This window comes from Sceloporus occidentalis, unplaced genomic scaffold (assembly GCF_023333645.1).
Source record: "Sceloporus occidentalis isolate IW3139 unplaced genomic scaffold, rSceOcc1.0.p SCAF_140, whole genome shotgun sequence".
Taxonomy (NCBI): Eukaryota; Metazoa; Chordata; class Lepidosauria; order Squamata; family Phrynosomatidae; genus Sceloporus; species Sceloporus occidentalis.
Window position 1 is genome coordinate 172,335 of NW_028317120.1, and position 27,454 is coordinate 199,788.

The following is a 27,454-nucleotide window of genomic DNA, read 5'->3' on the forward strand; positions in this document are numbered from 1 at the left end:
ATGAGTGGTGAAATCAACAGATTGGTATGTTCTAAGGAAAAAAGAACACACTGGTGAGCTCTGTGACTTCCATGAAAGACAACAGTAGTGAATGACCATAGGATTCTTTCCACAACATCCAGCAAAGTGAAGAACACTCTCCAGGACGTAGACATATCTTTATCCAAGTCTTACCATAAAGACGAGACTTCACAAGAGCAAATACAGAGGGTCCAAACTATTCATAAGCCCCAAGAAAAGAGAGGCCACATTAGTCTAAAAAAAAGCCAGCCCGGTTCTGGAGACCATCTAGCGAACTTTTTAAACTTCATTGTTTTTTTTTCAGGACGGTCATCATCTTGCGGATGGCGAAGATCACTTGCAGCGGCGGCTGTGACCGCTCTCCGGAGCGGTCACAGCCCGTCCTGGGGTAAGTATCTGGTGTCGCTGAAACCCTCCTGATCGAGGCACTTCAGCAACACCATTGAAGTTTAGGAGGTGATCGTTGATAGTCTCCTAAACACTTTTAAAATGGGCGTCCGCCGCCATACAATGTATGGCGGACGTTGACGCCCCGGGGAGGGGCCAAACATGGCCCCTAGTGCCGATCATGGTGTTGATGAATGCCTCGAGGTCAAGACATTACAGCAACACATGACGGTCCTGGCACGTCAATTGACGTTAACCCTTAGTTTTTGGGTGACGTGCCTGGACCGTCAATTGTCATTAAGGGGTTAAAGAAGGACAATGACCCAAAGCATGCTGCAAAAGCAATGCAGGGGTTATTTAAGGCAAAGAAGTGGAATATTCTTTAATGGCCGAATCAATCGCCTAATCTCAACTCGATCAAGCATGCGTTTCACTTGTTGGAAACAAAACTTAAGTCAGAAATACCCACAAACAAACATCTGAAGACAATGCCAGTAAAGCCCTTTGTGAAGTATCACAAAAGAGCAAATATTAAATCTTAAAAATAAATATTTTATTAATGATTATGTTGATTTGTCCAATTATATTTGAGCCCCTGAAATAAGGGGATTGTGTATGAAAATGGTTGCAATTCCTAAATGTTTCATATGATATTTTTGTTAAACCCCTTGGATTAAAGCTGAAAGTCTGCACTTCAATTAGATCTCGAATGTTTCATTACAAATCTGATGCCGTGGTGTACCGAGCCAAAATTATACAAATAGTGTCAGTAATATTTTCAGGCCTAACTGTATATAAAACGTGAATTTACACAAGTGTATTTAAGCCTGAGTAAAAACATTGCTATTGTTACAGAGCTACTTTACAACCAATATGAGATTACAGATAATAATAATTTAATTTATGTAAATTATTTGGTAATTTGGTAGAATGCAATTTAAAGTAAAGACTGAGTTGTAGGAGCTTTACAAAAAATCAGCATTTAAAAAAAAATATGTTTCTAATTTAGATTCCAAAATCTCAGTGCTCAGAAAATTGTTTGCCGGGTTACAGGAAAGCCCCGGGGTCTGGGATCCATTCCTGCTGCTATGACTGCGTCCTGTGCTCAGAGGGAGAAATCTCCAGTATGACCGGTATATCCCACCTGATACTATTACCAAAAATAATGTTTTTAGTCTGACTGGTTCATTACTAGAGAGAAAGCACCGGAATCGACTGTGTGAACAAATCGACTCTAGATTATTCCCATTCCTGTCACAGATTGAAACCACAGGCCCGTACACTGACACCCTGACACAAGAGCACAGAGATATTACAAGAGCAGGTGGACAACTTTTAGAAAGACAAATACCTGCAGTATAATCCTGACTATCTTTTCATTTTTTTATGATTTACATCTTTTTTATGAATTACCGTATTTGCTCGATTATAAGACAACCCCCCCCAAAATCTGAATATTAACTTATGAAAAAAGCCTGAATATAAGACGACCCTATAGGAAAAAAGTGTACCAGTAAATGTTAATTCATGTATGTGAACAATTTTTTTTTAATAAAAGCTATGATTGAGAAAAATACTTTTTTATTTCCTTTTTTTTTCAACCTGCCCCCCCCGTTATGCCACTCTGCCCCAGAAATGCCTTTTACCCCCTATATGCCACTGTGCCCCATGATATGCCCTTTTACCCCCTATATGCCACTCTGCCTCCAAAATTGCCTTATACCCCTATATGCCACTCTGGCATTTAGGGGGTTAAAAGGCATATTATGGGGCAGAGTGGCCTATAGGGAGGTATAAGGCATTTCAGGAGGCAGAGTGGCATTAAAGGGGTTAAAAGGCATTTCACAGAGCACTCTGCCTCCAGAAATGCCTTATGCCCCCCATTTAACACTCCCTCCCCCTCCCTCCTCCAAACTTACCGGAGCGTCTGAGTCCCCGGTGCGTAGTCCAGGCAGCGCATAGAGCTCTACGTGATTCTTGTAGACAACTTCCGCTGCAGCGGGAGGAGGTGCGGTTAGCAGCGGGGGTTGTCTGCTTCCATCACGCAGACCTTCCCCGGCTGTCAGAGATCACGGGGAACGCTGATCATCGCTGCGGGGGATCTGGATCTTAGTCTCGTAGTCAGAGCAAATACGGTAAATCTTTTTTATGAAATAAAAAATTGTGTTTTGTTTTTTTACAGATAGTGACGCCTGCATAAAATGCCCAGATAATGAATGGTCCAATGAGAAGAAGGATCTGTGTGTTCCCAAATTGGAAGATTTTTTGTCCTATGATGATGTCGTTGCTATAGCATTTACATCAATCTCAATGTTATTTTGTCTTCTAACTGTTACAGTATCAGGGATTTTTCTTTCCTATAAAAATACTCCAGTTGTAAAAGCCAATAATTGGAGCCTCAGCATGATCCTCCTGGTCTCCATCATGACGAGCTTCCTTTGTGTCTTTCTGTTCCTTGGTCGTCCTACGGATATAACCTGCATTCTACGCCAAACTGTCTTTGGAGTTGCATTCTCATTAGCCGTGTCTTCTGTGCTTGCCAAGACTATCATGATTTTTGTCGCTTTTAAAGCCACCCAACCTGGCAGTGTCTGGAGAAAATGTCTCGGAATCAAACTGTCTGGTTCTGTTGTCTTCTTTGGCTCATCTGTCCAAGTCATAATTATTATTTTTTGGCTGTCCATTTCCCCCCCATTCCAGGAGCTGGACATGCACTCTTATCAGGGAAAGATCATCATTCAGTGTAATGAGGGCTCGGTTATCGCCTTCTACTGTGTCCTGGGTTATATGGGGCTTCAGGCAGCTGTTAGTTTTATTATAGCTTTTTTAGCCAGAACATTACCGGACAGTTTTAATGAGGCCAAGTACATCACCTTCAGCATGCTGGTGTTCTGCAGTGTTTGGATTGCGATGATCCCGGCCTATCTGAGCACCAAAGGGAAGAACATGGTGGCCGTAGAGATTTTTGCCATAGTGGCTTCAAGTGCTGGACTTTTAGGATGTATATTTTTTGCAAAATGTTATATAATTATATTTAGACCAGAAATTAACTCAAAAACACAATTATTTCAAAGCAGAAATAACAATCCGTAGATATAATAAAGGTCAATACAGTTGGGGAATTAAATGTCTTAATGCCCCACGGATGTACTATGATATCTTAAGTTAAATATCTTATATCAATATGTGCACCAGCAAGACATGTTCAGTGATAGCCTGAAGTCTGCATTAATGATTTCATGTGTAGCGACACTCAGCATAAATTGTTGAGACCTCAGACGGTCTATGTAGACTCTGCTGGGATCTCTAATGACTGCCCTCTGCTGGCTAATCACAGGTACGACTATAGAAAATATTGCTGACTTTATAAGCTTCTGGGCCCATGATGCAAAAAAGGCTTGGCCAAATACATTTGATCCTGCTCCATGTTCCAAAAACCCCACCACATCAGCTACAGGACTCCTCCAACTGCTTCCCCTACCCGACCGACCTTGGAGGGAGATTATTGTCGATTTTGTGGTAGAGCTTCCACTCTCTCAGGGACAACACAATCATGGTGGTGGTAGACCAACTGACCAAGATGGCAACAACCGGTCTACCCACCGCCGCCAAGACCACTGACCCGTTTCTGCATTCCGATTCCATGGGACACCGAGTACCATCCTTTCTGACCGGGGTACTCAATTTAACTCCAGGTTTTGAAGGGCCTTCTGTACAGGCCTCCACATACAGCGTTGTTTGACATCTGCCTATCACCCCAGAACTAATGGGCAAACAGAACGGGTTAACCAGATATTAGAACAATACCTTCCCTGTTACCCTACCAGAATTCTCCTATAACAACCATCTTTAGAGGTCCATAGGAATGTCCCCCTTTTGGGCCAACTACGAGTATGATCCCTTCATCTTTGACATACTATCAGTCAAATCTCAACAAAGAAACGTCCAAAAAACTCAGTCTGAAATTCCTGGGTCCTTTTCCCATCATGGCCATCAACGGGCCTGTGGCAGTGCGACTCCAGCTCCCCACCTCTTGAAACTTCCACATCTTGTTGGTAAAGAAGTGGGTTCCCGAACTCGACACCCAAGGCAGGTCGTTGCCACCCCCTCCTGTCCTGGTGGATGCTGCCGAGGAATGTGAGGTGGACTGCATCCTTGACTCTCGTGTGCGTAAGGGCTGTTTTGAATAACTGGTCCTTTGGAAGAGCTATGGCCCTGAAGAGCGCTCCTGGGAACCCATGCCCAATATACATGCTCCAGCAAAAATCAGGGCGTTCTACCGTGCCCATCCAGGTCCCCACTGTGACGGCCCAGGGTTAATAGGTGCTATCTGTAGTAATTATTGTTTGATTTCTGTATATCCCAGTATATGTGGTGATTATTGTTTATGCTTTGTTCTCCCTCACGTCCTACCCTGTCCATGTGCAACATGCCCTGCCCACGGACTTTAACCCCTCGTAGCCCTGACACCATCAACCCGACCACACTGCTCTTTCATGGAGATAACCCACGGGTGGTGGGGTACAGACAATATGTGGTTCAGAGAGGGACCCTCCTGCAGATCCCCGGTGCTCTGGGACTGCCAGAGAGCCGAGATTGGCCAGTGCGGTTATCGTACGCATGCCGGCTATCTTGCGGTCCGTCCCGGGGAAACTTTGAACTCTTGTCGCTCGGGGTCCCTTCGGCCGATCGTGTCGCTTTTTGGACAGGATACCTTCAGGTGGCTGCCGGTTGAGGCATAAAGGGCTCTAAGTGAGATGCTCTGGTTTTGGGTTTGTGGTATTTTAGGTAGAATCTGAGGAGGGGCAGTGGGAGCTTTTATAAGGCCGGTTTTGCAGGCTTTAGGTCCCTTTTGATATCTCAGCTTCCCACCTTTCCATATCTGTATGTACGTTTTCTTTTCATCTGGTTGTCGGTGGTCAACCAGCTAAGGCTGCACCAGCCCATATGGGGGGGCTTGGTGCTGGGGAGTAAAATCGTGGGTGGCGTCTATGGGATTACCCTTGTCTGACACTGCTTTGCGGGTACGTCGGCATGTGAGAATAACAGGAGAAGGGGATTTTGAGCCCTGAGCAGAGCTAACAGAAAATGATCATATGTGCTAACTAACTAAATATGTTTTTACTATTATGCAATTACAATATGCTTCACTGTCATCTAAAGGTTAACCCCACTTTTGCCTTCATATGTTTTCTACAAAGCATTAGGAGGATGCCAGACCTGGTTCTTCCACTGTCATGTATAATTTGCAAAAAGAAGTCTGGGATAAATTAAATACAAAAACCAAAAATTATAAGCAGTGTGATGCTACAGGGGTTTTTATGCAAAGTTATTAGTAACGCTGCCAATGATTTTGTTTGTAATGTAATCAACCGTGTCATGGCGTAGTAATATGTGATATCATACGAAAAAGTATCGTAACCTGGAGCCCCTCTGCAGTATTGCCAGCACCCTGACGTAGAGTGAACATCATGCAGCTGCAGAGTATCAGTGACTCGGGGGTCCTGCCATTATCCAGGGAGTGTATCCTCTGCCTGCTGCCCACTGCTATGGAGCAGGGAAAGGTCCTGTCACCCGGTCAGAGCTGTCTGTATGCGGCCGGATGGTAAACGCTCCCCTGAGGCAGAGTAAGAATAAGCAGGACTGGTTGTCCAGAAACATCCTACCTTCCCTTTCCCTGTCCTGCAAATTCAAATCACCTCCCACAAGAACAATCCCCAGTTTAGATCACTTCATAAGCTTGTTTAACAATGACATGCCTGGCACATCATGGTGTTAGTTAACTGACTATTTTTGCGTGACATTCCTGGACTATCATTGGGCTTTAATAGGTTAAAATAAAAAAATTGCATATTGCGTTTTATTTCAATTATTAGAAAAAATAATCAGTTAACCAATCGTTAGTTGCAACCCTGCTGAAAACATAAAAAAACCTTTACTCAATGGTGCAATTATCTCCTCCTCCCCTCACTGTCTGGTGTCACCCTTACTTAAAACCTCTCGTTTAACCTCCATATTCAGCCTGTCAGAATAAACCACACTCTCAATCTTAAAAACATTGCTTACATTAGCCCCTGCCTAACACAAAATGCCACCAAGGCTCTTGTCCGTGCCCTCATTATGTCCCGCCTTAACTATTGTAACTCTGTCTTAGCTGGTCCCCATCTTACCCAACTCACCATGAATGCTGCTGCCAGACTTATCTTCATCTCGCATCGCTTTACTAACACCTCTCCTCTCTGATGGTCTCTTCACTGACTGCCTGTACACTTCAGGATTCATTTCAAGATTCTGACTCTTACTTTCAAAGCCCTTCACAGCGGTTCCCCAGCCTACATCTCCTCACTCATCTCTAAATACACTACTAACCAGTCTCTCCGCTCATCCAATGATCTCCTTTTGTCCTCTGATTGATAGATCTCATGCATGCTTGCAAGATTACTCAAGAGCTGCTCCTATCCTCTGGAATGCCCTCCAATTCTTTAAATTGAAATATGGGACCTCTATTGAGTCTCAAATGAGGTGTGCAACCCAGCAAACTGATCAGTCAAAATTTAATGCTTTAGAACTGTAATATGCATGTTCTAATTTTAAACCTACAGTGCCTAAAACACATGCCCAAATCCTCTACTCAGGGGTGTTTCTGAACACAAATCAGTAATTTCACATACCCAGGGAAATGTACTGACTGTGTTTGGATAGAACGCGTTTGTTAAAAATTAAATTTCACTGCAATGTTTAGGAAAGACTGGCGCTAAAATGGTTAAATAAAAAGACTTAAAATGTCCCTAGTAAAATGGCTTACAAAAGTGTGCCAAGAAAATGTCTGCCACACCATTACACAACCACCACCCTGAACTGATGACACAAAGCAGGATGGGCCCATGCTTTTATGTTGTTTACACCAAAGTACCAATTGAGCATTGTTTAAAAGCGACAGCCTACTTGAGTATTGTGGCTGGTGGCTGATCATCACACCTGGGAACTTTTGGGCTCCGGCTATCCGGAGCCTTCCCTTGCTGGACGCGGGCCAGGGCTGCCCACTGACGTCGGTGAGAATGCCCCCATTTACAGGGCAAAGGGTCAGGGAGCAGGGCATGTCAAGACCCAGCTCCTGCGACCCGGAGGATTCAGGTCTTGACCCGAAGAACCGGTGCTACACCCGGGGTTAAAGACCTTACACGTTAACCCTCAACCTCACGTATTCCTTTAGCTCTCCTTTCCTGGTCTCTCTCCTGCAATCTCCCTAACGGCCGCACTTTTACCCCAACTCACTGAGTGTCAGCTCGTTTACGCAGGACCCTGCTTACCCGCGGCTTCCAATCGTTATGTTATATACTACATGTCCTGTATATCCATTGTACAACGTGGCGGAATATGATGGCGCTACACAAAACGATAAATAATAATCGTAATAAAATAGGAGAACGCAGCAGATGCCAGAACTGGACGACCCAAAGACAACATCCCATAACTACAGTCATACCCTATATACATTTTATTTATATGCTCACATATTACCCTATAAATGCTTTCAGGAATATTATAGAATTTATATATTATCAGTTATAATACGAGGCCCTGATAGCCTCAAAAGCTTGCAATCCATTATACGTCAGCCAATAAAGGTATCATCTATACCAAAGTTACTTTGCATACAAATATATACTTATACACAATATAGATTAATATTTATGAGAGATTTATTTATTAATAAAGTTATATACATTATAGAATTATATCAGAATATATCCCATATATAGCGCTATATACATTACAGATTTACATACTGCTAAATAGAGTTATATAAATTCGCCATTTATATTCCTGGAATATACAGTTATATACATTATGTATTTATATTCTGATATATAGAGTTATATACGTTAGTTTATATACTGATATATAGTTTATACATTAGAGAATTGTATACTGATATATAGAGTTATATAGATTAGAGATTGATATACTGATATATAGAGTTATATAGATTAGAGATTGATATACTGATATATAGAGTATATATACTGATAAAGCTCATGCACTTCATGACATTCTCCATCCCCACGTTGTAGTTGTTGTTGCCCTGGCTGCCCTCCCCGAATACAGGTAACATAGGGAGAGTTTTAAACATCTGGGGCCCTAAACAGCATTTATTTTTCCTGAAGTAAAATCTCAGACCCCTCACAGCTGTGTATAATGTATGCAGCTCCCAGCATTTTCTCACTCACTTTTACTACTGCTTCTGCTGATGGGCCCCTCAGCCACTGCCAGGACTCAAAATGGAGGAGCTGCAAGCAGGTAATGTGATCAGCTGCACGAAACAGGTGACAGTGAGGCTTTGACTGGGTGTTGGGGGAGGATGTGGGGCAGAGTATGTGAGGAAAGCAGGAAGGCTCCAGTCTGACAGAGCTCAGGATTAGGTCCAAGGTGACTCCTGATTAGATTTTTGTGCTCTCCCTGTGAGAGAGACTGTGTTGGGGAGGCTGGAGCATCTTCATTAGCAGAGAGGAGCTGGTGAGGCCACTGCAGCTTCACAGTCCTCCCCACCCCTGCGTACCCTGTGTCTGCTGAGTGAGTGCTGTGTCCTGCGTATGCTGAGCTCTGCTGGAGGGAAGGCTCCTTATGTCTGCTGAGAAGGAAGCTGCTGGTGAGTCTGACAGAGAGGGGCTGGTAGGCGGCCATTACCCATACACCACCTGTGCTGCAGGGGCCCCGTGAGGTACCTTTGTGCTGCTTCACAGACAAAGGGACAGGGCTGCCTAAACTCGCCTAAAAGGGCGCCACCAAGTGCAGCACCGCTCTTCAGAAACTGTGGGGGGGTTGTTTAGAAGGGGTATTGCGGGGGTCGGGTAGTCAGATATGATATTCCTGTTACTGCTGCTGATAATAATTCTTGTGGGCATCTGATCCCCATCCTCTGTATCTGACGTTAACACTGGTTGGGAGTATAACCCGTATCTGAGTTAGAGATGCAGGTTAAAGTAGTTTTTTTTTTTTTAAATGAGCATTTTATGTATTCTTTAAACAAACTGAAACCCGTAAATGATTTACTCTTCCTCTGTGTCGTTATGATTCTTGCCACTTGTTTGTAGCTACCATAAAATAACAATTTGTTTGGACATGATCCAGAATCTCACCATTTCTTGTAGTCTTTGTCACACATCCCTATTTTGCTGAAACCTCAAAGTTGAGGGCCCAGCCACCACCAACTTGGATTTGTTTCCAGCGTTCCCAGATTTGTATATTAGTACATAATACGGAATGCATCTTAACCCATTAGTGACAAGAATTTTTTATTCTTTGTACCCTTTGTAACAATGGCTGTAATGGTTTGTAACGTTTTGGCGGTGTTGCTGCTGATGCACATGGACAGCCTTAGCTACTGCCCTCCACTCCACTCTGTCATAGAAGCACCGGCGGAAGTGAAGGGCAGCAGTGGAGGTTGTCTTTCACAAGTTAGAACCATTTCACCATCAAAGTGGTTTTGTGTTAACCTCTTGTTTTAGATAAATAATATTCCCCCTTACCTGGTTGTCCTTGTTCCATCATATAAATGAATGTGACCCTCTGGAGCTCACTCAGAGAAGTTACCCACAATGTTTCTGAGGCTAGGTTTCCACTTGGGTTTTTGTCCTGCGTTTTTTTTCTTGATGAAAAACGCCAAGAAAACTGCCACTGCATTTTCCTGCGTTTTGGCTTTTTTTTCTGGAGTTTTTTCTGGCGTTTTAGCCTTTCTGTGGAAATTGCTTTTTTTGACCTTAGGCAGTTTTTCCAGCCTTTACAAGTTAGAAGTTTCACCCAGCTAAAAGGGATTAGGATAAATGGCAAGTATCTGCCCCCTGATGTCATTTACTTGGTAGAGTTCTACTTAAACGCCCCGGCGGACCCTTTTGTCACTTTTCTGTGGTTTGTAAGGCCTGCTTTATTCCGAATGTCTGCTCCTCTAGGAAGATTGGCCCCAAATGATGGTGCAAATTGTTTGCTGTTGCTTTTGGCACGCAGGATCCAGTTGATGCGTCGCGTATGTTTGTTTGTATTGGATGTTTGTTCCAAATGGTGTAGAATTCAATATGAACTTTGTTTTGTGTGAAACTGTTTGTTTCCAGCCTATTTCTCGTAGGACACACAGATACCGGGTCCATCCTCTGCATTGTAACTGTGGAGAAAACGCCATAAAAAACGCCAAGGCAATAAACCCACATGGCTTTTTCATGGCGGTTTTTCTCTCCCATAGACTTATATTGGAGAAAAACGCCAAGATTTCCTTGCAAAAAACGCCAGAGTGTCAACATGCTGCGATTTTGAAAAACTGCCACAGAGCCCAAAAAAGCAGAAAAACGCCAAAGAGGACTGAAAAAACGCCAAACAAAAAAACGCTAAGTGGATATGGCATTCTGCGATTTCCTATTGAAGAACAGCGAACATCTGGCTGCTATTGGCGCTATTGGCGTTTTTATGGGCGTTTTTAGCTAAAAAAAACCAAGTGGAAACCTAGCCTAAATGCAGACTTATTTGATACAAACACCCAATTTGTAGTTACGTAATTGTATGCAAATTCTCCATGTTCATCGTATAATGCGCGGTCCGAGTGTGATTATCATTTTTATATAGCGATGCAACTATTAAAACTTATTTTGAACAAAACAAGAGGAAATTTACGGTATCAATGTAGGAGAGTTTTCTTCTACGTCATTAATCAAGAAAATAAAAATACCTCCCATTTTATAACAGAACCCACCCAAACACTCAACCTACACCTGACCTCTATTATTCATCTACTAGAACTTCATATCATTAACTAGCATCAACCCTTCTTCAAACGTACGGCATCAAACTACGGCACGTCATTAGAACCAAAACCACTAGGGCCATCAAGGCACAATTTAGAGGAAAATATTGCTCCTTGGTGAAAAAATTGTAACAACTTTGGAGGTAGCAAGTAACAATTAGAAAACAGAATTATAAAATATACAACATAAAGGCTTCTAATATGTTGCAATCATTTGCAAGAAACTCAGAAATTAAATGGGATGTTGCAAAAAGCAAGGTTTTCCCTTCGGTGACACCTAACTTGCGGAAGAAATATGTAAAATTACAAAAGTGGTTTTTTTTTTTTTTATGTTTTGCTTTTTGATGTTCATTGTTCAGAATGGATAATACTATACACCTAAAAGTTATATCACAGGAAAGACCTTTGACCATATACACCAATCAGCCATAACATTATGACCTCTGACAGTGATGGGCTGTTTAGGGTTAATTTAGGGGCAGTTATGGTTAATGGGGTCTTTAGGGTTAATTTAGGGGCAGTTATGGTTAATAATGTTAAACGCCATCTGAAAGTACTTTGATGGGTACAGTACAGGACAGCGATGGAAAGGTCCCCGGGTGTGGACCGATTAATAGCCGCACAAGAGTTCCATGACTGCCATTACTAAACCCTGGTATCCAGATGACATGAAGAAAGTCAGGGTTTCCAAGTGGGCTATCTTTCCGGAACCACTTCAGCATGTGCCTTATCGTGAGTCTAACATATCCCCTAAAGAGCCCTCTGAGTGCAACAGGCAGCCTACAGAATGGTGTACAGTGTTCACTGGACATTCCCATGGGGCCTTGCCACCAAACAGGTTCAGGAAATCACAGCTGTGACCCAGTCTGGGCAAGAGAGCAGGGGGAACAGGAAAACTGGGTAAGGGAACAAGCAGAGTTCGAAATAATAAGAGTCCAGATAATTGTCTTTGCAGCCCTATCACAGAGGGCTATAAATAGAATTAATATTTTAGAGCTCCTTGAATCCGATTGCCTTTTGGAGTCAAGGAGGAATTTTTCCCCTGATGGCAAAGTTCCATGTAACTTAATTAGTTTGTTTTCCCCTTGCTTTGGATCAAGAATAGGAAGGTTAGGTAGAAGGGTTGAACTTGATGGACTTGGGTATTTTTTCAACTTTATGTACTATATAACAGTGATCCCCCTGATCCATAGTCCAGCAGACTCGGCTAGATCTTGTTGAGTCGACTTGGGGCTGTCCGTTATGGCGATCTGACGGACTTTCATCACCATCCGATTTCGGTTGGGACCTTTTATTCCTACAGCCTGTATGCATAGTGTATTGGTTATGCCAACTTGTCTGTAAGTTTTTTTGGACTTTCCATATTAAAGATACTGCACCATTTGTGGTTATTTACTTATATTTCAGATCCTAAGAAGAATCTAAGTTCCGTTTTGATCCTCTTTAACAGCCGTTTTTGTGAGTTCACCTAACACACCTACATATTACTTGTTCTAACTTATTACACTATTGTTGTTTTTATTTTTTTCCACATGTTCTTGTGGAACTTCCCCTGTTCTTCCCCTAGGGGGCATTTGGGTATCTCCTGTGATTCATTTGGGGAGGAAAATACACTGGTTTTGGTGGGTATAATTGGTGTTTAATTTAATGTTGTGCTTTTTATACCGTATTGCTCGATTATAAGATGACCCCCCAAAATCTGAATATTAATTTAGGAAAGAAGAAAAAGCCTGAATGTAAGACGACCTTATAGGAAAAAAGTTTTACCAGTAAATGTTAATTCATGTAAACTATTTCTTTTTTTTTTAAATGCTATGCTTGAGAAAAAACATTTTTTTATTTCCTTTTATTTTCCAACCTGCCCCCAGGCTTGCCACTCTGCCCCAGAAATGTCTTATACCCCCTATATGCCACTGTGCCCCATGATATGCCTTTTAACCCTCTAAATGCCACTATGGCCACTGATATGCCTTTTGACCCCCTATGTGCCACTCTGCCTGCAAAAATGCCTTATACCCCTATATGCATCTCTGGCATTTAGGGGGTTGAAAGGCATATTATAGGGCAGAGTGGCATATAGGGAGGTATAAGACATTTCAGGAGGCAGAGTGGCATTAAAGAGGTTAGACGTCTACCCGCTGCCCCGACTACACCGGGGAGTCAGAAGCACCGGTAAGTTTGGGCAGGGGGAGTGTTAAATGGGGGGCATAAGACAGGAGGATCTGGGTCCCCTGCAGCACTGCAGGGATCTGGATCTTAGTTTCATAGTTGCATAGTCAGACCTCTATTTGAGGTCTGATTATAAGACGACCCCGATTATAAGACGATTTTTCAGAGCATTTGCACTGGAAAAAAAACCTTGTCATATAATCGAGCAAATACGGTAATTGCATTTATTAAAATGTATTCTCATGAGGAGATAAAACTTTTTCTACTTTATTCTACATTTATAACTGTTTGTCGCTATTCAGACTATAGCAACAAATCTTTAGTGAGACATATCATTACTGGGCCCTTTGTCTCAAATCCCATTAGACAGCCAGCTAGGTGGACAGGCTGCTGGTCTCTGGGTCCCCGGATCTTTTAGAAGAGCAGAGGCACAGGATTTACCTATTACAGCATCAAGTTAAGAGATGACCATGCAGGAATATAGCTACTAGTCAAATACTGAAGTGAGGAGGCCAACTATATGAATCTATAAATAAAACAAATGTCTTAAAATCCTGATTTTAGTAATCGTCCCTTTGTGTTCATGCTGGGATTCACCAAAATTATAAAACATTTTGGGAAAAATATAGAGCACAGAATTCCAGTGCTAGAAGCTAATATTGCAAAAATCTCAACAATCACTGTGTTTTTGCCCATAACGCTCATATAAGCCGGGATAAAAGAGATCCAGACGTTACAGAAGATCAGCATGCTGAAAGTGATGTATTTGGCTTCATTAAAACTGTCCGGCAATTTCCTGGCCAGGAAAGCGACAATAAAACTCACAGCTGCCAGGAAGCCCATGTACCCCAGGACAGTGTAAAAAGCAACTACTGACCCCTCATTACACTGAATAATGATCTTTCCAGGGTAGGAGTGAGTGTTCATTTCTTGGTATGGAGGGCAAATAGACAACCAGCAGATGCTAATTACAACCTGAATAAATGAACAGATAAACACAACAAAATTGGATATTTTGACTCCAATACATTTTCTCCACTTGCTGCCGGGTTTGGTGGCTTTGAAAGCGATGCAGACCATGATGGTCTTGGCCAACAGAGAAGACACAGCTACTGAGAAGAGGATCCCAAAAGCAGTTTGTCGCAGCATGCAGGTTATATCCACAGGACGACCGAGGAACAGAAACACACAGAGGAAGCTCAGCATGATGGAGACCAGAAGAACAAAACTGAGATTCCTATTATTAGCTCTGACAATGGGGGTGTCCCGGTACAAAATAAAAATAACCAAGATAATGAAGGTTATGGCAGACATAAAAACTGAAATAGTACTAAAAACCAATGCAATCAAATTGTCTTTGAAGGATAAAAATTCAGTGGGTTTCGGAATGCAATTATCCCTCTTCTCATTTGGCCACCGGTTTTCTGGGCACTTCTGGCAAGACTCTCCATCTGTAAAAAGTATCATAACGATATAAATAATTAACCCCTTAATGACAAAGCCCGTACATGTACTGGCTCAAATTGCATTGTTTTCAATGGGTTTTGGGACCACCCATTGTCCTTAAGGGGTTCAAATGTAGATCACAGAGCACTATTCAATATACTGTATTTGCTCACTTCTGAGATTATCCTGATCATAAAATGACCCCCAAAATTTGAATATTAAGGGAAAAAAAGCCTGAATATAGGACTACCCTATAGGAAACAGTTTTACTAGCAAATATTGATTTAAACTATTTTTTCATATTTAATAACTGTGATTGCGAAAAATTCATTTTGCTTTCATTTTATTTTGCCAACCTGCTCCCAGAAATGCCTTATACCCCCCCCCATATGCCACTCTGCCTCCCAGATATTCCTTTTAACCCCCTATATGCCACTCGGCCTCCCTGATATTACTTTTCAACCCCCTATAAGCCACGCTGTCTCACTGATATTCCTTTTAACCCCTATACACTACTCTGCCTCCAGAAAGCCCTTATAACCCCCCATATGCCACTCTTACCCTCCCCTGACTTACCAGTGCTTCCCCAGACTTCTCCCCATGCTTTAGATTCATTGGTGTAGTGGTGCGATACTTGCAGACAACCTCTGCATTATATATTATCAGTTATAATACGAGGCCCTGATAGCCTCAAAAGCTTGCAATCCATTATATGTCAGCCAATAAAGGTTTCATCTATACCAAAGTTACTTTGCATACAAATATATACTTATACAAAATATAGATTAATATTTATGAGAGATTTATTTATTAATAAAGTTATATACATTATAGAATTATATCAGAATACATCCCATATATAGCGCTATATACATTACAGATTTACATACTGCTAAATAGTATTGGGCTCTACACGCTGTCCGGACTAAGCACCAGGTACTCAGATGCACCGGTAAGTTGGGGGGGGGGATAACACAGGAGGATCCAGGTCCCCTGCATCGCTGAGGAGGATCTGGATCTTAGTCTCATAGTCAGACCTGTTTGAGGTCTTATTATAAGACAACCCCGATTATAAGACGAGGGGTATTTTTCAGAGCATTTGCTCTGGAAAAAACCTTGTCTTGTAATCAAGCAAATACGGTATATGGATACTGGAGATACATTTGTATCAAACATGTACTATTATACTCTATATAACACACTATTATTCTCACTGACTCAAGTATTTAATACTTTGTCACTCTGGGTGGAGCTGAACTTTGATTGGTTGAAATTGATTCCCATCATTTACCGTATTTGCTCGATTATAAAACAAGTTTTTTTCCAGAGCAAATCCTCTGAAAAATAGCCATTGTCTTATATTTGGGGTCATCTTATAATCAGACCTAAAATAGAGGTCTGATTACAAGACCTGGATCCTCCTCTCTGGCAGCCGGTGGAGGTCTGTGCGATGCGCGCAGACAACCTCTGCTGCGGCCGGCACTTCCTCTAGGGCTTCTATGACAAAGCGCCAGCATCATATGACCTGCCAGTAGGCAATTCTAGAGGCAGAGTGGCACATATGGGGTCAAAAGGCATATCATGGGGCACAGTGGCATATAGAGGGTTAAAAGGCATATCATGGGGCACAGTGGCATATAGAGGGTATAAGGCATTCCTGGGGCAGAGTGGCAAGCCTGGGGGCAGATGTGCATAACTGGGGGGGCAGGTTGTAAAAAAAGGAAATAAAAACAAAATATTTTTCTCAATCATAGCTTTTATTAACAAACAATTGATCACATAGTTTACATGAATTAACATTTACTGGTAAAACTTTTTTCCAATAGGGTCGTCTTATATTCAGGCTTTTTCTTTTTTTTTTTCTAAATTAATATTCATATTTTGGGGGGTCGTCTTATAATCGAGCAAATACGGTAAATCATAGACAAATCTCAATTAAAAAAATGTCATACCAAATGATCTGCATCCGAATATATTCTTCAATCAGTGAAATAGTTTTTATGTTAAGTATAGCATATAACAGCCACTGAACAGTTTCAGCGTGCGCCATGAACATACGCTGTTTCTGATTCCCTCATTTACAGTTTTTCATTGTGATTTGAGTGGAAGTGCCTTTCTGTGATTTATATGGATACTGCAGATACTTTTGTATTAAATGTATACAGAGTTCCTCACCATTATATTCATAATGATGTCAAAACATTAACAACTTATGCAAATGAATACAGTTTGGGATCAAATTATTTTATAGCTAATGATACCAACTCCCAAAAAGCCAGTGAATGTGTCTACAAGCAAGTGATGGGGGATTCAAAAAAAATGGGGGAAATCAAAAGATAGGGAATTCTAAAATCGAATGTCGATCAATTTTTATACACGCAATACATGACGCCAAGCTCGACAAGAGAGTAAATATATCTAAATCTCATTCAGTTCTATCCGCTAAAGTGTTAGTATGTGAGGACGTATAACCTCAGTCTACATGGTCTCACTGGGAATAACTGGCCGTATATCTCTGAATACACAGATTTTAAATTAAAATGTTGTTTAAGTTCTATTCCCCTAGGGAAGGAGGCCTACCAGGCCTACCTGTATCCAGAAATGCTGGTAAAATTTGATATGCACCTGTTGTGTTGGAGATCTCTCCTTCTGAGCACGGGACGCAGTCAAAGCAGCAGTTGTGTTTCCCTTTGTGCAAAACTCGTCTGTAGCCAGAAGGACAATCTTCAGAACATCGAGAAGTAATAATCTTAAAACCAAGCAGTCGTTAATAAAAGGAATATCAGAACTAATCACAAATTGGCATGATCTATGTTTACACATCTGATCAATGACCCCCCCCATTAACATCCCGTAGTAGGCTACCCAGAGCTTCCCCTCTTCATTGAAAAAGAGGAAAGTGATTTGAGGAAATAGCACTTTATCTGGAGACTCCTGAAATTTTCCCAGTTATGCACCTGACATGCACAAACACACAAAACAACAACAAAGCTAGTCAGTCCAAACAGTCCAAAAAGGGAAGTAAAACAGACTCTGCTTACACAACCATTTCCCTGTGAAGGATATGATTAGATTATGTATTGCATTCTTTATTTACTATCATGGAAGAAATAGACACCGTGACCCCCACTGGCGGAGACCTCCATATTACTGATCCTTCACACGGAACAGAGTAAAGAGAACCGAGAAACCAGAAAAACCAACTGGAACAGGAGACACAGGGAAGCATAAAAAAAACAAGTGAGTGTGGAAATATATACAGCCTACCTCTCCGTGTATCTCTCTCTTTCACGAGACAAAGGACATTCTCTAACCTGGCAGTTGGGGGAGCTGCAGTTGCATCTTTCCAACAAAGTTCCTGGGATCTCCCAGGTTAGCGAATACACCCAAGATAGGCTGCTATATACGTAATGTAACATGACAGGTATATCAGGCTTTCCTACAACTCAAATTTGACATTTGGAGTGCGGAATATGTAGATAGATATTACTTGAAAGAGATACTTCTGAACTTTTATTACTTACCATACCTAGGAACTTCTGGGCTCAGGGTTTTGGGCACGACCAGGACTGCCTGCTAACATCAGTAGGCGATGCCGCTGACGTCAATGGGTTGGTCAAGTCAGCTGGAAAGCCTCCAGCCAGGTGCTTCTCCCAGAGTTCCCAGGTATGATAATTGCTTCTATGTCCAGGACAATAAGAATCACTGACCTCCCTGGAGTTGTATTTCCATGTTATGTTGCTTTTATTGATGGCAAGTTGCTCTCCTTCTGGAGCAGATACATCGAAGATCCCAACATGTTGTTCTAAGACACTTTTATTTGAAAACATGACATAATTCCTAATGTGATAGACAGTCGCCATCTCGCCATTCTCATTAAAGAAAACATCCTGCCCATCAGGCTCCTTAAAATGAAGTCTTCTTAAGAAGTTCTATATTAATTAAACATGCACATATCAGGTTTTAGCAGCTTTATCTCATCTAAAAATGTCATAATATTTCTAAAAACACAGAGATCTTTTGCATATGTTTTTCATTGTACTGCTCCCAGGCAGTCTGTGTTATATTGTGATTTATATTTTATGGTTTGAATAGAAAAACAGTGATTCTGGTCATTGTCCATTCCTTATCCAAGATGACATAAAAAAATACTGATTTCCTCCAATGGAAATCCTCATTATGTCTCGCCCTTCCCACAGTTTCCCTTAGAATGTAAAGCAAGTCCCCTTTATGAGGTTTATACACAAGTCAGGTGGTCAAAGACTAAGTTGACAATCCAGGTCAATTCCCTGGAAAAAATCATGCGCCTTATTCATAACAATGGTCCAACACCAGCAGGTTTCTCCAGCAAGGATGGAGAGCTGGCCCTGTATAATGTATAATTAAATGGGTGGCGACACCATAAAGGAACTTAATTTATTTAACTTAAACAGGTCCAGCTAAGCTCTTCCATTGAGGATGGGCCTTTAAAATGTATAGTAGAGTCAATAACCTGAAGCACAACTGGAATGCAATTTTCCTTTTACCAGAGAGACCTCAGAGCACTGAGAATCCAGAAAACATGACAGTTTCCTAAATGTTGTCTCCTACTAATTGTTACATTCTGCTCTTCCTAGCTATGTTCTTGATGTTGTAAAAACCCAAGGCCGCTCTGTAGAAAGTAGAAACAAGATTCTACTTAACATTGTATTCCTCAAAGTATAGAATATAAAGTATTAAAATCTTCATCACAAAACTAGTAATAATAAACATGCAGTGCACAATATTTTCATTATAAAAGAACTCAATGTCAATATGTATATTTTATAATAAAAATCTGTATTTATAGAAAACTATTTCGACTTTGCCTTACCTGATAGTTAGGTGTACAAGATATTTCATCATTTTTACCCTTTTCCTTTGAGAAGTGTAGTTGTTTTACATGTAGAGCCAATGCCATAGCGTAGACTGAGATGTACACGTGGTGTGTGGTCCGAAACCTAACAGTGTCATACAAACCATCGCCAAGTTTAGTGATACGGTCTGTCCTGCTGCAGTTGATTAATGATGCTGTATGGCTTAATTGACTTAACTTATTCCTAAGGGGGTCTGAAGTTAAACATTTGAAATAAAATAAATTTATATCTTCCAGCAAAAGGTCATTGGGCCGACTTGATAGACTAACATTCTCTAAAAAATTCTGAAGATTAGGGTTGGATTTAATAGGACGTGAAAAAAACAAAGCACCGTCAAATGGAGTTGTGTAAAAGTCTCCACCAAGAGAGAGAATATTCCAACTTGCTGGGATAATGAAGGTCTTTTTGTGTATGTCACCACTTTCTTTTCTAAACAAATATACAGATAGCAATGAGACTGCCCCAGTGAGTACAATAATCTGCGAGGTTGCGTGGCTAAGAATAACCTTGTTTCTTTCTATTGCTCTTATTCTCTCATCATAATTTCTTGGAGGAATCTTTAGTGTAAACTCAAAGCATATGCCATGGTCTTTACCCATGTTTTTGAGTTCCTGAGTCTGTCTCTCTCCGGCATCATCATCTGAAGCAAGGATACCAACCCAGTTCCACCCAAAATATTTCAGAAGCTTTATAATGGCATCAAACTGGATCCGGTCATTTGGAAGAGTTTGGAAAAAAGATGGGTACATTTTTTTGTTTGATAGAAGAAGATCGGTGGCTCCATAACTGATCTAAAAACAATCAATATTCTACATGATCAGTGAATTTAGTTGTCGGGTGAGAAATCTTTCACACTGGTACAATCGTTCACACTGACAGAGTGATCCGCAATAAATCCACAGTAAGGTTGAGCACAGCCCAGATTAGATACAGAAGTTGACAGAATAGGAGGTGAGATCGAGGGACAAGCAACATCTTATAGGTGTTGCCTAAGAATATCACTTATGCTAGTCTTATTTAATATACAGTCATGTGAAAAAGAAACTACACATTCATTAAATTCTATGGTTTCACATCAGGACATAATAGTCATTTTTCATCGGCAGGTTTAAAAATTAGGGAAATGCAACCTCCTATTACACTGTCATGATTTTATCAACAAAATGAAAGCCAAAATAGAGAAGCCATGAGTGGCTTCCATAGGAAGTAAGATGCTAGGTAGCAGACAGGTGCTGCTAATCGAATGTCCTTGAATAATTGATCATCATAAAGTGTCATCACCTCCTATAAAAACTGAAGTTTTAGCAGGCCTGGAGCATTCAGGTGTGTGTTAACACAATGCCAAGGAGGAAAGACATCAGCAATGGTCTTAGAGAAGCAATTGTTGGTGCCCATCAATCTGGAAAATGTTATCAGGCCATTTCCAAATAATTTAAAGTCCATCATACTATAGTGCGTAAGGTTATTCAAAAGAGGAAAATATAAGACAGTTGCCATCGTCTGTCTCACTCTACAAGCCTCAGTTATCACATTAAATGTTACAGTTCATGACAGTATGATTAGGATGACTGAATAAGTATGGTTTGTTTGGAAGGGTTCCCAGGAAAAAGCCTCTTCTCTGTAAAAAAAGAATATGGCTGTACAGCTTAGGTTTGCAAAGTTGCATCTGAGCAAACCACAAAACCTTTGGACAGACGAGACCAAAGTGGAGATGTTTTCCCATAATGCACAGCACCACATTTAGCAAAAACCAAACACAGCATATCCGCACAAACATTTCATTCTGGCTGTCAAGCATGTTGGTGGAGGGGCGATGATTTGGGCTTGTTTTGCAGCCACAGGACCTGGGAACCTTGCAGTCATTGAGTCGACCCTGAACTCCTCTCCAGCCATTCTAGAGTCAAATGTGAGGCCATCTTTCTGACGTTTTAAGCTAAGATGTGTCACGGACTGGGTCCCAACAGATGACTGAAAGGACCCAGCGCGCCCGAAGATTGTATGCAGGAGTCACAGTGCAGTAGTGGAGATGGACAGGGCCTGGTTGCAGGGCGACCACACTCACCCAGGTGTTGAGCACCTAGGGTTGTGCAGCCAAACACCAGCGCCCTGATATGGCAGCGGATGAAGTCCAGAATGAAGTAAAGTGATATCCTGCAGGCACCCTGGAGCAGGCATGAAGCATATCACTAGAATCACATGCAGGATGCTGCAGGCTGGGAGTATGGAAGCTAAGCAAAGGGTATAACAGAAACATAACAAGCAAGGGAGAGGGAGACCAGGCACGAAACATAACCAGACAAGACATACATGTTACAGGGCACGACAGTGAACCAGACAAGGAATAAACATTACTAGACAAGATATACATGATACAGGGCACAACAAAGGACAGGGAACAAGGCAAGGAACACAGGGGAAGGAGTGAGGAGCCGGAATCCTCGGACGCTTCTCCTTTAAGCAAGGATAGGCCATATAAACTAGGACAAAGGGAGAGGAGAGAGGAACCAGAATCCTCAGATGATACAAGGAAGAAGGGCAAAGGTACATAAGAGACAAACAAACATGAATACAGAAATGTATATGCTTAGCCCACCACTACGCCAAAGTACTCCAATGATGGTGGGTCCTAACGCTAATCCCTGCTGACAGAGGTACGAAACAAACTAAACATGTAAACCAAACACATAGCACTGAGACATACTTTTAGACTGCAGACTGAGACAAACAGAACACACGGGTGGAGCGCACCTTATAAAGGAAACAGCTGAAGCAGAAGCAACGAATGGAAGATCAGAACAGAGAAAAAGGAAATCCAGGAATGGATTGAAGCAAAACAGGGAAATTGAAACAAGACCGAGATATGCAGCTCCGCAGCCTGGGAAGGACGTGACAAGATGAAATTGGGTCATGCGACAGAACAATGTAAGAGTCTGATAAAGTCATACAAAAATGATTACTTCCAAGTTCCACAAGCTGTTGAATCATAAAGATGTTTTTTAGATTAGCCACAGATGACTTCTCAATTTTGGCTTTATTTTTGTTGAATAAATCATGACATGGTGTAACATTTTATGTGTTATTTATTTGTGGTTCTGTTTACCTAATTTTTAGACCTGCTAAGAAACAGTTGATGTCTTGAAATATAAAATCATGGAATTCAAAGAGGGTAAATGGAGCACATGTGGGCATTAAACCCAAATATAATTATACAACTCGTACTTTACAATCAGAAATGAGGCTGCAGAAGTAAGGGCTCTGTGTGTGCGTTTAGTTATGAAAATGTTCTGCCATGTCATGGTCGTTAACTTAACGTTTACATTAAAATGTAAAAAAACAATAGTTTTTGGGAAGGTATTCATGTACCCAACTATCCAGTAATAGTAAATGAGTTATACTCCTGGTTATGATGGAGGAAGTGATGGTTGCTGAAACCTCTGAAGAAAAGGGAAGGTTCTTTTAGACATGTCTCATACCTGTGGGTATCTGTATAGGCTCAGTATATTTGCAATATGTAAAGATGTTTGTGAATACAGATCTCCAATAACTCCAGCCAGTTTGCCGTGACTCCTACAGGAATAATTGGGGACAGTCCTAGAGGGTCCGGATAATATCTGTAACACATTGTCTATGGCTTTATTCACATCTCCACAGGAATCAAGCACATGGTATCCCAGAGTCACATTGGGTAAAATATACGGATTACTGTTTATCTCATCGATGGCAAAAATAAAAGCCAAGAGATGCCTGTAATACCGAGAAAATGGCCTGCGGGGAAAAAGGAAAAGAGGCTATAATATTAATGTGTTAAATGGTATCTTAAAAAAGATATATTTACATTTGGGTAGGACAATGTATGTGAATAAGAAACATTTCCAATCTTTGTAAAGAGTGTTGGAAATCTGGCTATAAGGCAGAACATACAGGTTGAGGCTCAATGCTGAGAACTGACTAGTCTTTCCAATTCAGGCACAGGAGGAACAGGACGGTAGGGAGGTCATCTGTTTTGGCTTTTTTTTATGAATTATTGTATTCCAAACCTTCCAGTGTGAAAATAAACATTTTCAGTAAAGCATAACATTTAAATATGATAGTAAATGTACAAACTTACATACATTCATAGGAATACAGTAATAGAGTATATTTCCAGACATGGTTCCACATACTAGAGACAGACCTGGAGGTATATGATTGTGTTGCGACAGGGCTAGCAATGTGGGAGTACATAAATGGATTAAGAAGAACGTGCCAGGAGAACAGTTGGACTGCTTTAGACTGTCCATAAGAAAGTAGCCCCCCAGCAGGCTGGGGAGGAGCCTCGGGCAGGCTTGGACTTGGACCTGCCGTCTCCTCCATACCAAGTGGTTCTTGACAAACATCACTTTATTTACCAACCTTAATGGTGCCCTTCACATCTTACTGTTGTTGTACAAAGCATTGGATCTCTTCTAATATGTAAACATTGTGGACAGGAGGATCATGGCAGATTAGTTAAAGCCCCCCATTACAGGTCCTCTGTAATGTTTTAGCTCTAGATATTCTAGCGATTTATTAGATACTCTGGTAGCCAACAATCTGTCTAAAATACTACTATAGGCAGGTTTCAAACTGGGAAGGAGAGATTAGTACTTCATTCATAATCCCCAAACCTGAACCTGTATAACTTCAAAGGCAAAACCAGTTTTACATACATAACATATACATACATACATACAGATTGTCTTATACAGTACATACATGATAAAATTAAGAGGAAATGTTATAAACATCTTACGCCTCACAGAAAACAGCTGAGCCACGCATTTCTTTGACTGATAACTCCTTCAAAAGAAGCCTTACTGTGAATATCCCACCAATGATGATGTCTCCATCCTGGACATACTTGGGTTGAAATATAGCATTTTTAGAGATTAGATGGCAGCCTGGTCTCTGTCTTTGAAAATCCCCTCGTGCCAACAGAAAACACAGACAGGACATTAGTGTATTCAGAGCAGATCTGCCACCCATGAGAAAGCTCTGGTTCTTCACCGTGAAATAATCTTCTCCCAGTTAAGCTTGGCCCGAGTCTGTGTGATGTGTGAGGGTTCGTAGTCAGACCTGTTCATGTATTTTGCAAATGGATCTGATTTACTGAGCTGTAGATTTTTATATAATCTGGAAGGAGTCTGAAAACGTAAGGGACGTGTTTAAAAGAGCATCACGTACTGGGAATAGTATAATACCTTGTGTCTTCCCCGTAGTTAAAAAAAACCCAAAAAACATTGTTTCATTGAAGCTGAAAATAATGTGCTGTTTATTTCAATGCAGAGTAGATAAAGTGTGTGACCTTTGAAACTGGTATAAAATTGCTTGGCCAGCTCTTTTTTTTTTAAGTGAAATTGACAGGTTTTTATGACCTGACCTGACCTGACCTGACCATTACACCTCAGTAACATAACAAAAGCGTCCCTGTGTTCTCCCATTACCACTGTATAAGGAATATGTTTTATTCACCATGTGAAAGTGCCTGTTTATGTGTGAAAGTAAGGAGTGTGGAACCAACCGAACAGCAATTTCCTCCTGCTACTAACACATGGAGGTCCAACACAACAATGCCTTGTATGAAGGTAGTGGGGACCATGCTGAACTCAAAATACCCTACCTGTTTACCCCCTATAACCAGAAACCAATCAATAAAACACACAACAAATTCCTAGGATACAAAACAGGCCACAGTGTTAGGATTCTATCCTGACTGCAGAAACTTTTTTGTCAAACCCTACTTTTGTTCTGTTTTACCTATTTTGACCACCAGGGGTCACTCTACATGGGAATTGTGTGGTCTGACTTCTACCTGGGCTTACCTGATTACTGGACACTCCCGTTAGAGGTGTTTACATTAAGCTTATGATGACCTTACAGTCCTGCTGTGTACCTGGCTCCTGATCTCCTGTGATTTAACCTGTACTTACCTGACTAAAGAACCTGGTTCCTGTGGAATACATATGTAGCTGTTTACTTCAGGATTGGACCAATAAGATTACCAGACTCAAGTTCCTCAACTAGAGAATCTTATTTAAGTTTGTAAGAAATCTTATTGGATTATATGCCTTTTGACCCCCTATGTGCCACCCTGCCTCCAGAAATGCCTTATACCTCTATATGCCACTCTGGCATTTAGGGGGTTAAAAGGCATATTTTGGGGCAGAGTGGCATATAGGGAGGTATAAGGCATTTCAGGAGGCAGAGTGGCGTATAGAGGGTTAAAAGGCATTTCTGGAGGCAGAGGGGCATAAAGGGGGTTAAAAGGCATTTCATAGAGCACTCTGCCTACAGAAATGCCTTATGCACCCCACTTAACACCGGTGCTTCTGACTCCCCTGTGTGTTGTCCGGGCAGCGGGTAGACGTCTACGCAATTCGCGTAGGCAACTTGCGCTGCAGCCGGAAGGAGGTGCGGTTAGCATTGCTCAGTGCTCAGTTATTGTGCCTCTATACCGTTCCTACTGTGTAGTGTGCTATTTATGTGTTTATTCCCTGGTACTGAACCTGGCTATTCCTTTGACTTTGCTGACCTACTGTGCCCCTGACCTTGGCGACTAAACGGCTCTCTTGATTCCTGTGTACCAACCCCAACTAGTGACCCCGGACTCCGCTACTGGACCTTGCCCTCTAAGTGCCTCTTGCTGGTTCCTGTGTCCTGCATTCCAGACTCCTCAATACCTGTCCACCACTCCTGGCACATAAGAACTGAGCCTATATGGAGCCCGTAGGACTACCTGATGGCATTGCAGCCCTGACCCAACAGATGGCGACTATGAACCAGTCCCTCTAATAGATGCAGGCAAGCCAGAACCAACTGAGACAACAGGTGCATCTAGTACAGCTGCAACAAAGCACTCCGTCTGAGTCAGCTGTAACCCCTCCTGCACCATCAATGGAGGGGGCCTCGACTCTTAAGCCGTAGGTTCCCCTGCCGGAAAGATTCTCTGGCGACCGTAAGAAATATCGTACCTTTAGCCTAGGACCTATGCCTCTGACTACATGAAGGTCCATATCGTTATTTCCCTCCTGTCTGATGAATCCCAAATGTGGGTACACCATCTCCTCCACAGTCGTAGTCCACTTCAGGATTACTGTCCTCTTTTCACCTTGTGCTCGATGTGCTCTACGAAGATCCTTACAGAGCATCTACCGCTACTGTGACCCTAAGAGCCCGGAAACAATGTAGATGGCCGGTGGAAGAATATATCACTGAGTTTAGATGTCTGGCCCTTGAGTCAGCGTGGAACGAGTCGGCCCTGCATGACCAATTTTGTTGGGGTCTCTCAGAAACGTTCAAAGATGAGCTTGCCCGCACCGCTATCCCTGCGGGGCTAGAAGATTTCATCAAGCTCACTGCCCAGATTCACCGCCGACTCAGAGAAAGCAGAATGGAGCGACTAACCTTCAGCTCCACCTGGACCCCTGCACAGACCTACCCTGCAGGCCCTTCAACCCCATCTCAAGAAGAACTGATGCAGATCGGGATCATCCTAGGGCCCCTGTCCTCTGCTGAGACAAAGCGACGCAGAACCTTAGGGCTTTGCCTGTACTGTGGCAGAGCGGGCCACGCTTTCAAGGACTGTGGAATCCGTGCCCGCTTCTCCAAGGGTAAGAAACCCCGTTGCCCATCTACATGTTCGAACAGACAAGTTGTCTAGCTTGGTGTCTCACCTCTCCCTCTCCATGTCCTTGCAGTGGAGTAAGAGGTCCATCATTCTCCCGGC

At 41.9% G+C, this 27,454-nt stretch overlaps 1 protein-coding gene across 1 annotated transcript; it reads left to right on the forward strand.

Annotated features, from left to right (window-relative positions):
- On the forward strand, nucleotides 1–27,433 carry LOC149280989 (vomeronasal type-2 receptor 26-like). Its single transcript, XM_089499806.1, has 7 exons — nucleotides 1–24; nucleotides 1,418–1,541; nucleotides 2,591–3,466; nucleotides 4,452–4,545; nucleotides 4,870–5,045; nucleotides 27,018–27,338; nucleotides 27,426–27,433. The coding sequence occupies exons 1-7, from the start codon at nucleotides 1–3 to the stop codon at nucleotides 27,431–27,433; spliced, it is 1,623 nt and encodes a 540-aa protein (XP_089355932.1).
- The last annotated feature ends 21 nt before the right edge of the window (nucleotides 27,434–27,454 follow it).

Excerpts from the sequence above, each read along its gene's own strand:
- LOC149280989 (XM_089499806.1), top strand. The coding sequence starts at position 1 with ATGAGTGGTGAAATCAACAGATTG. Across the intron at positions 25-1,417 it reads GTGGTGAAATCAACAGATTG|ATTCCAAAATCTCAGTGCTC; the intron begins GTATGTTCTAAG and ends TTTCTAATTTAG. Across the intron at positions 3,467-4,451 it reads ACCAGAAATTAACTCAAAAA|CACATCTTGTTGGTAAAGAA; the intron begins CACAATTATTTC and ends TCTTGAAACTTC.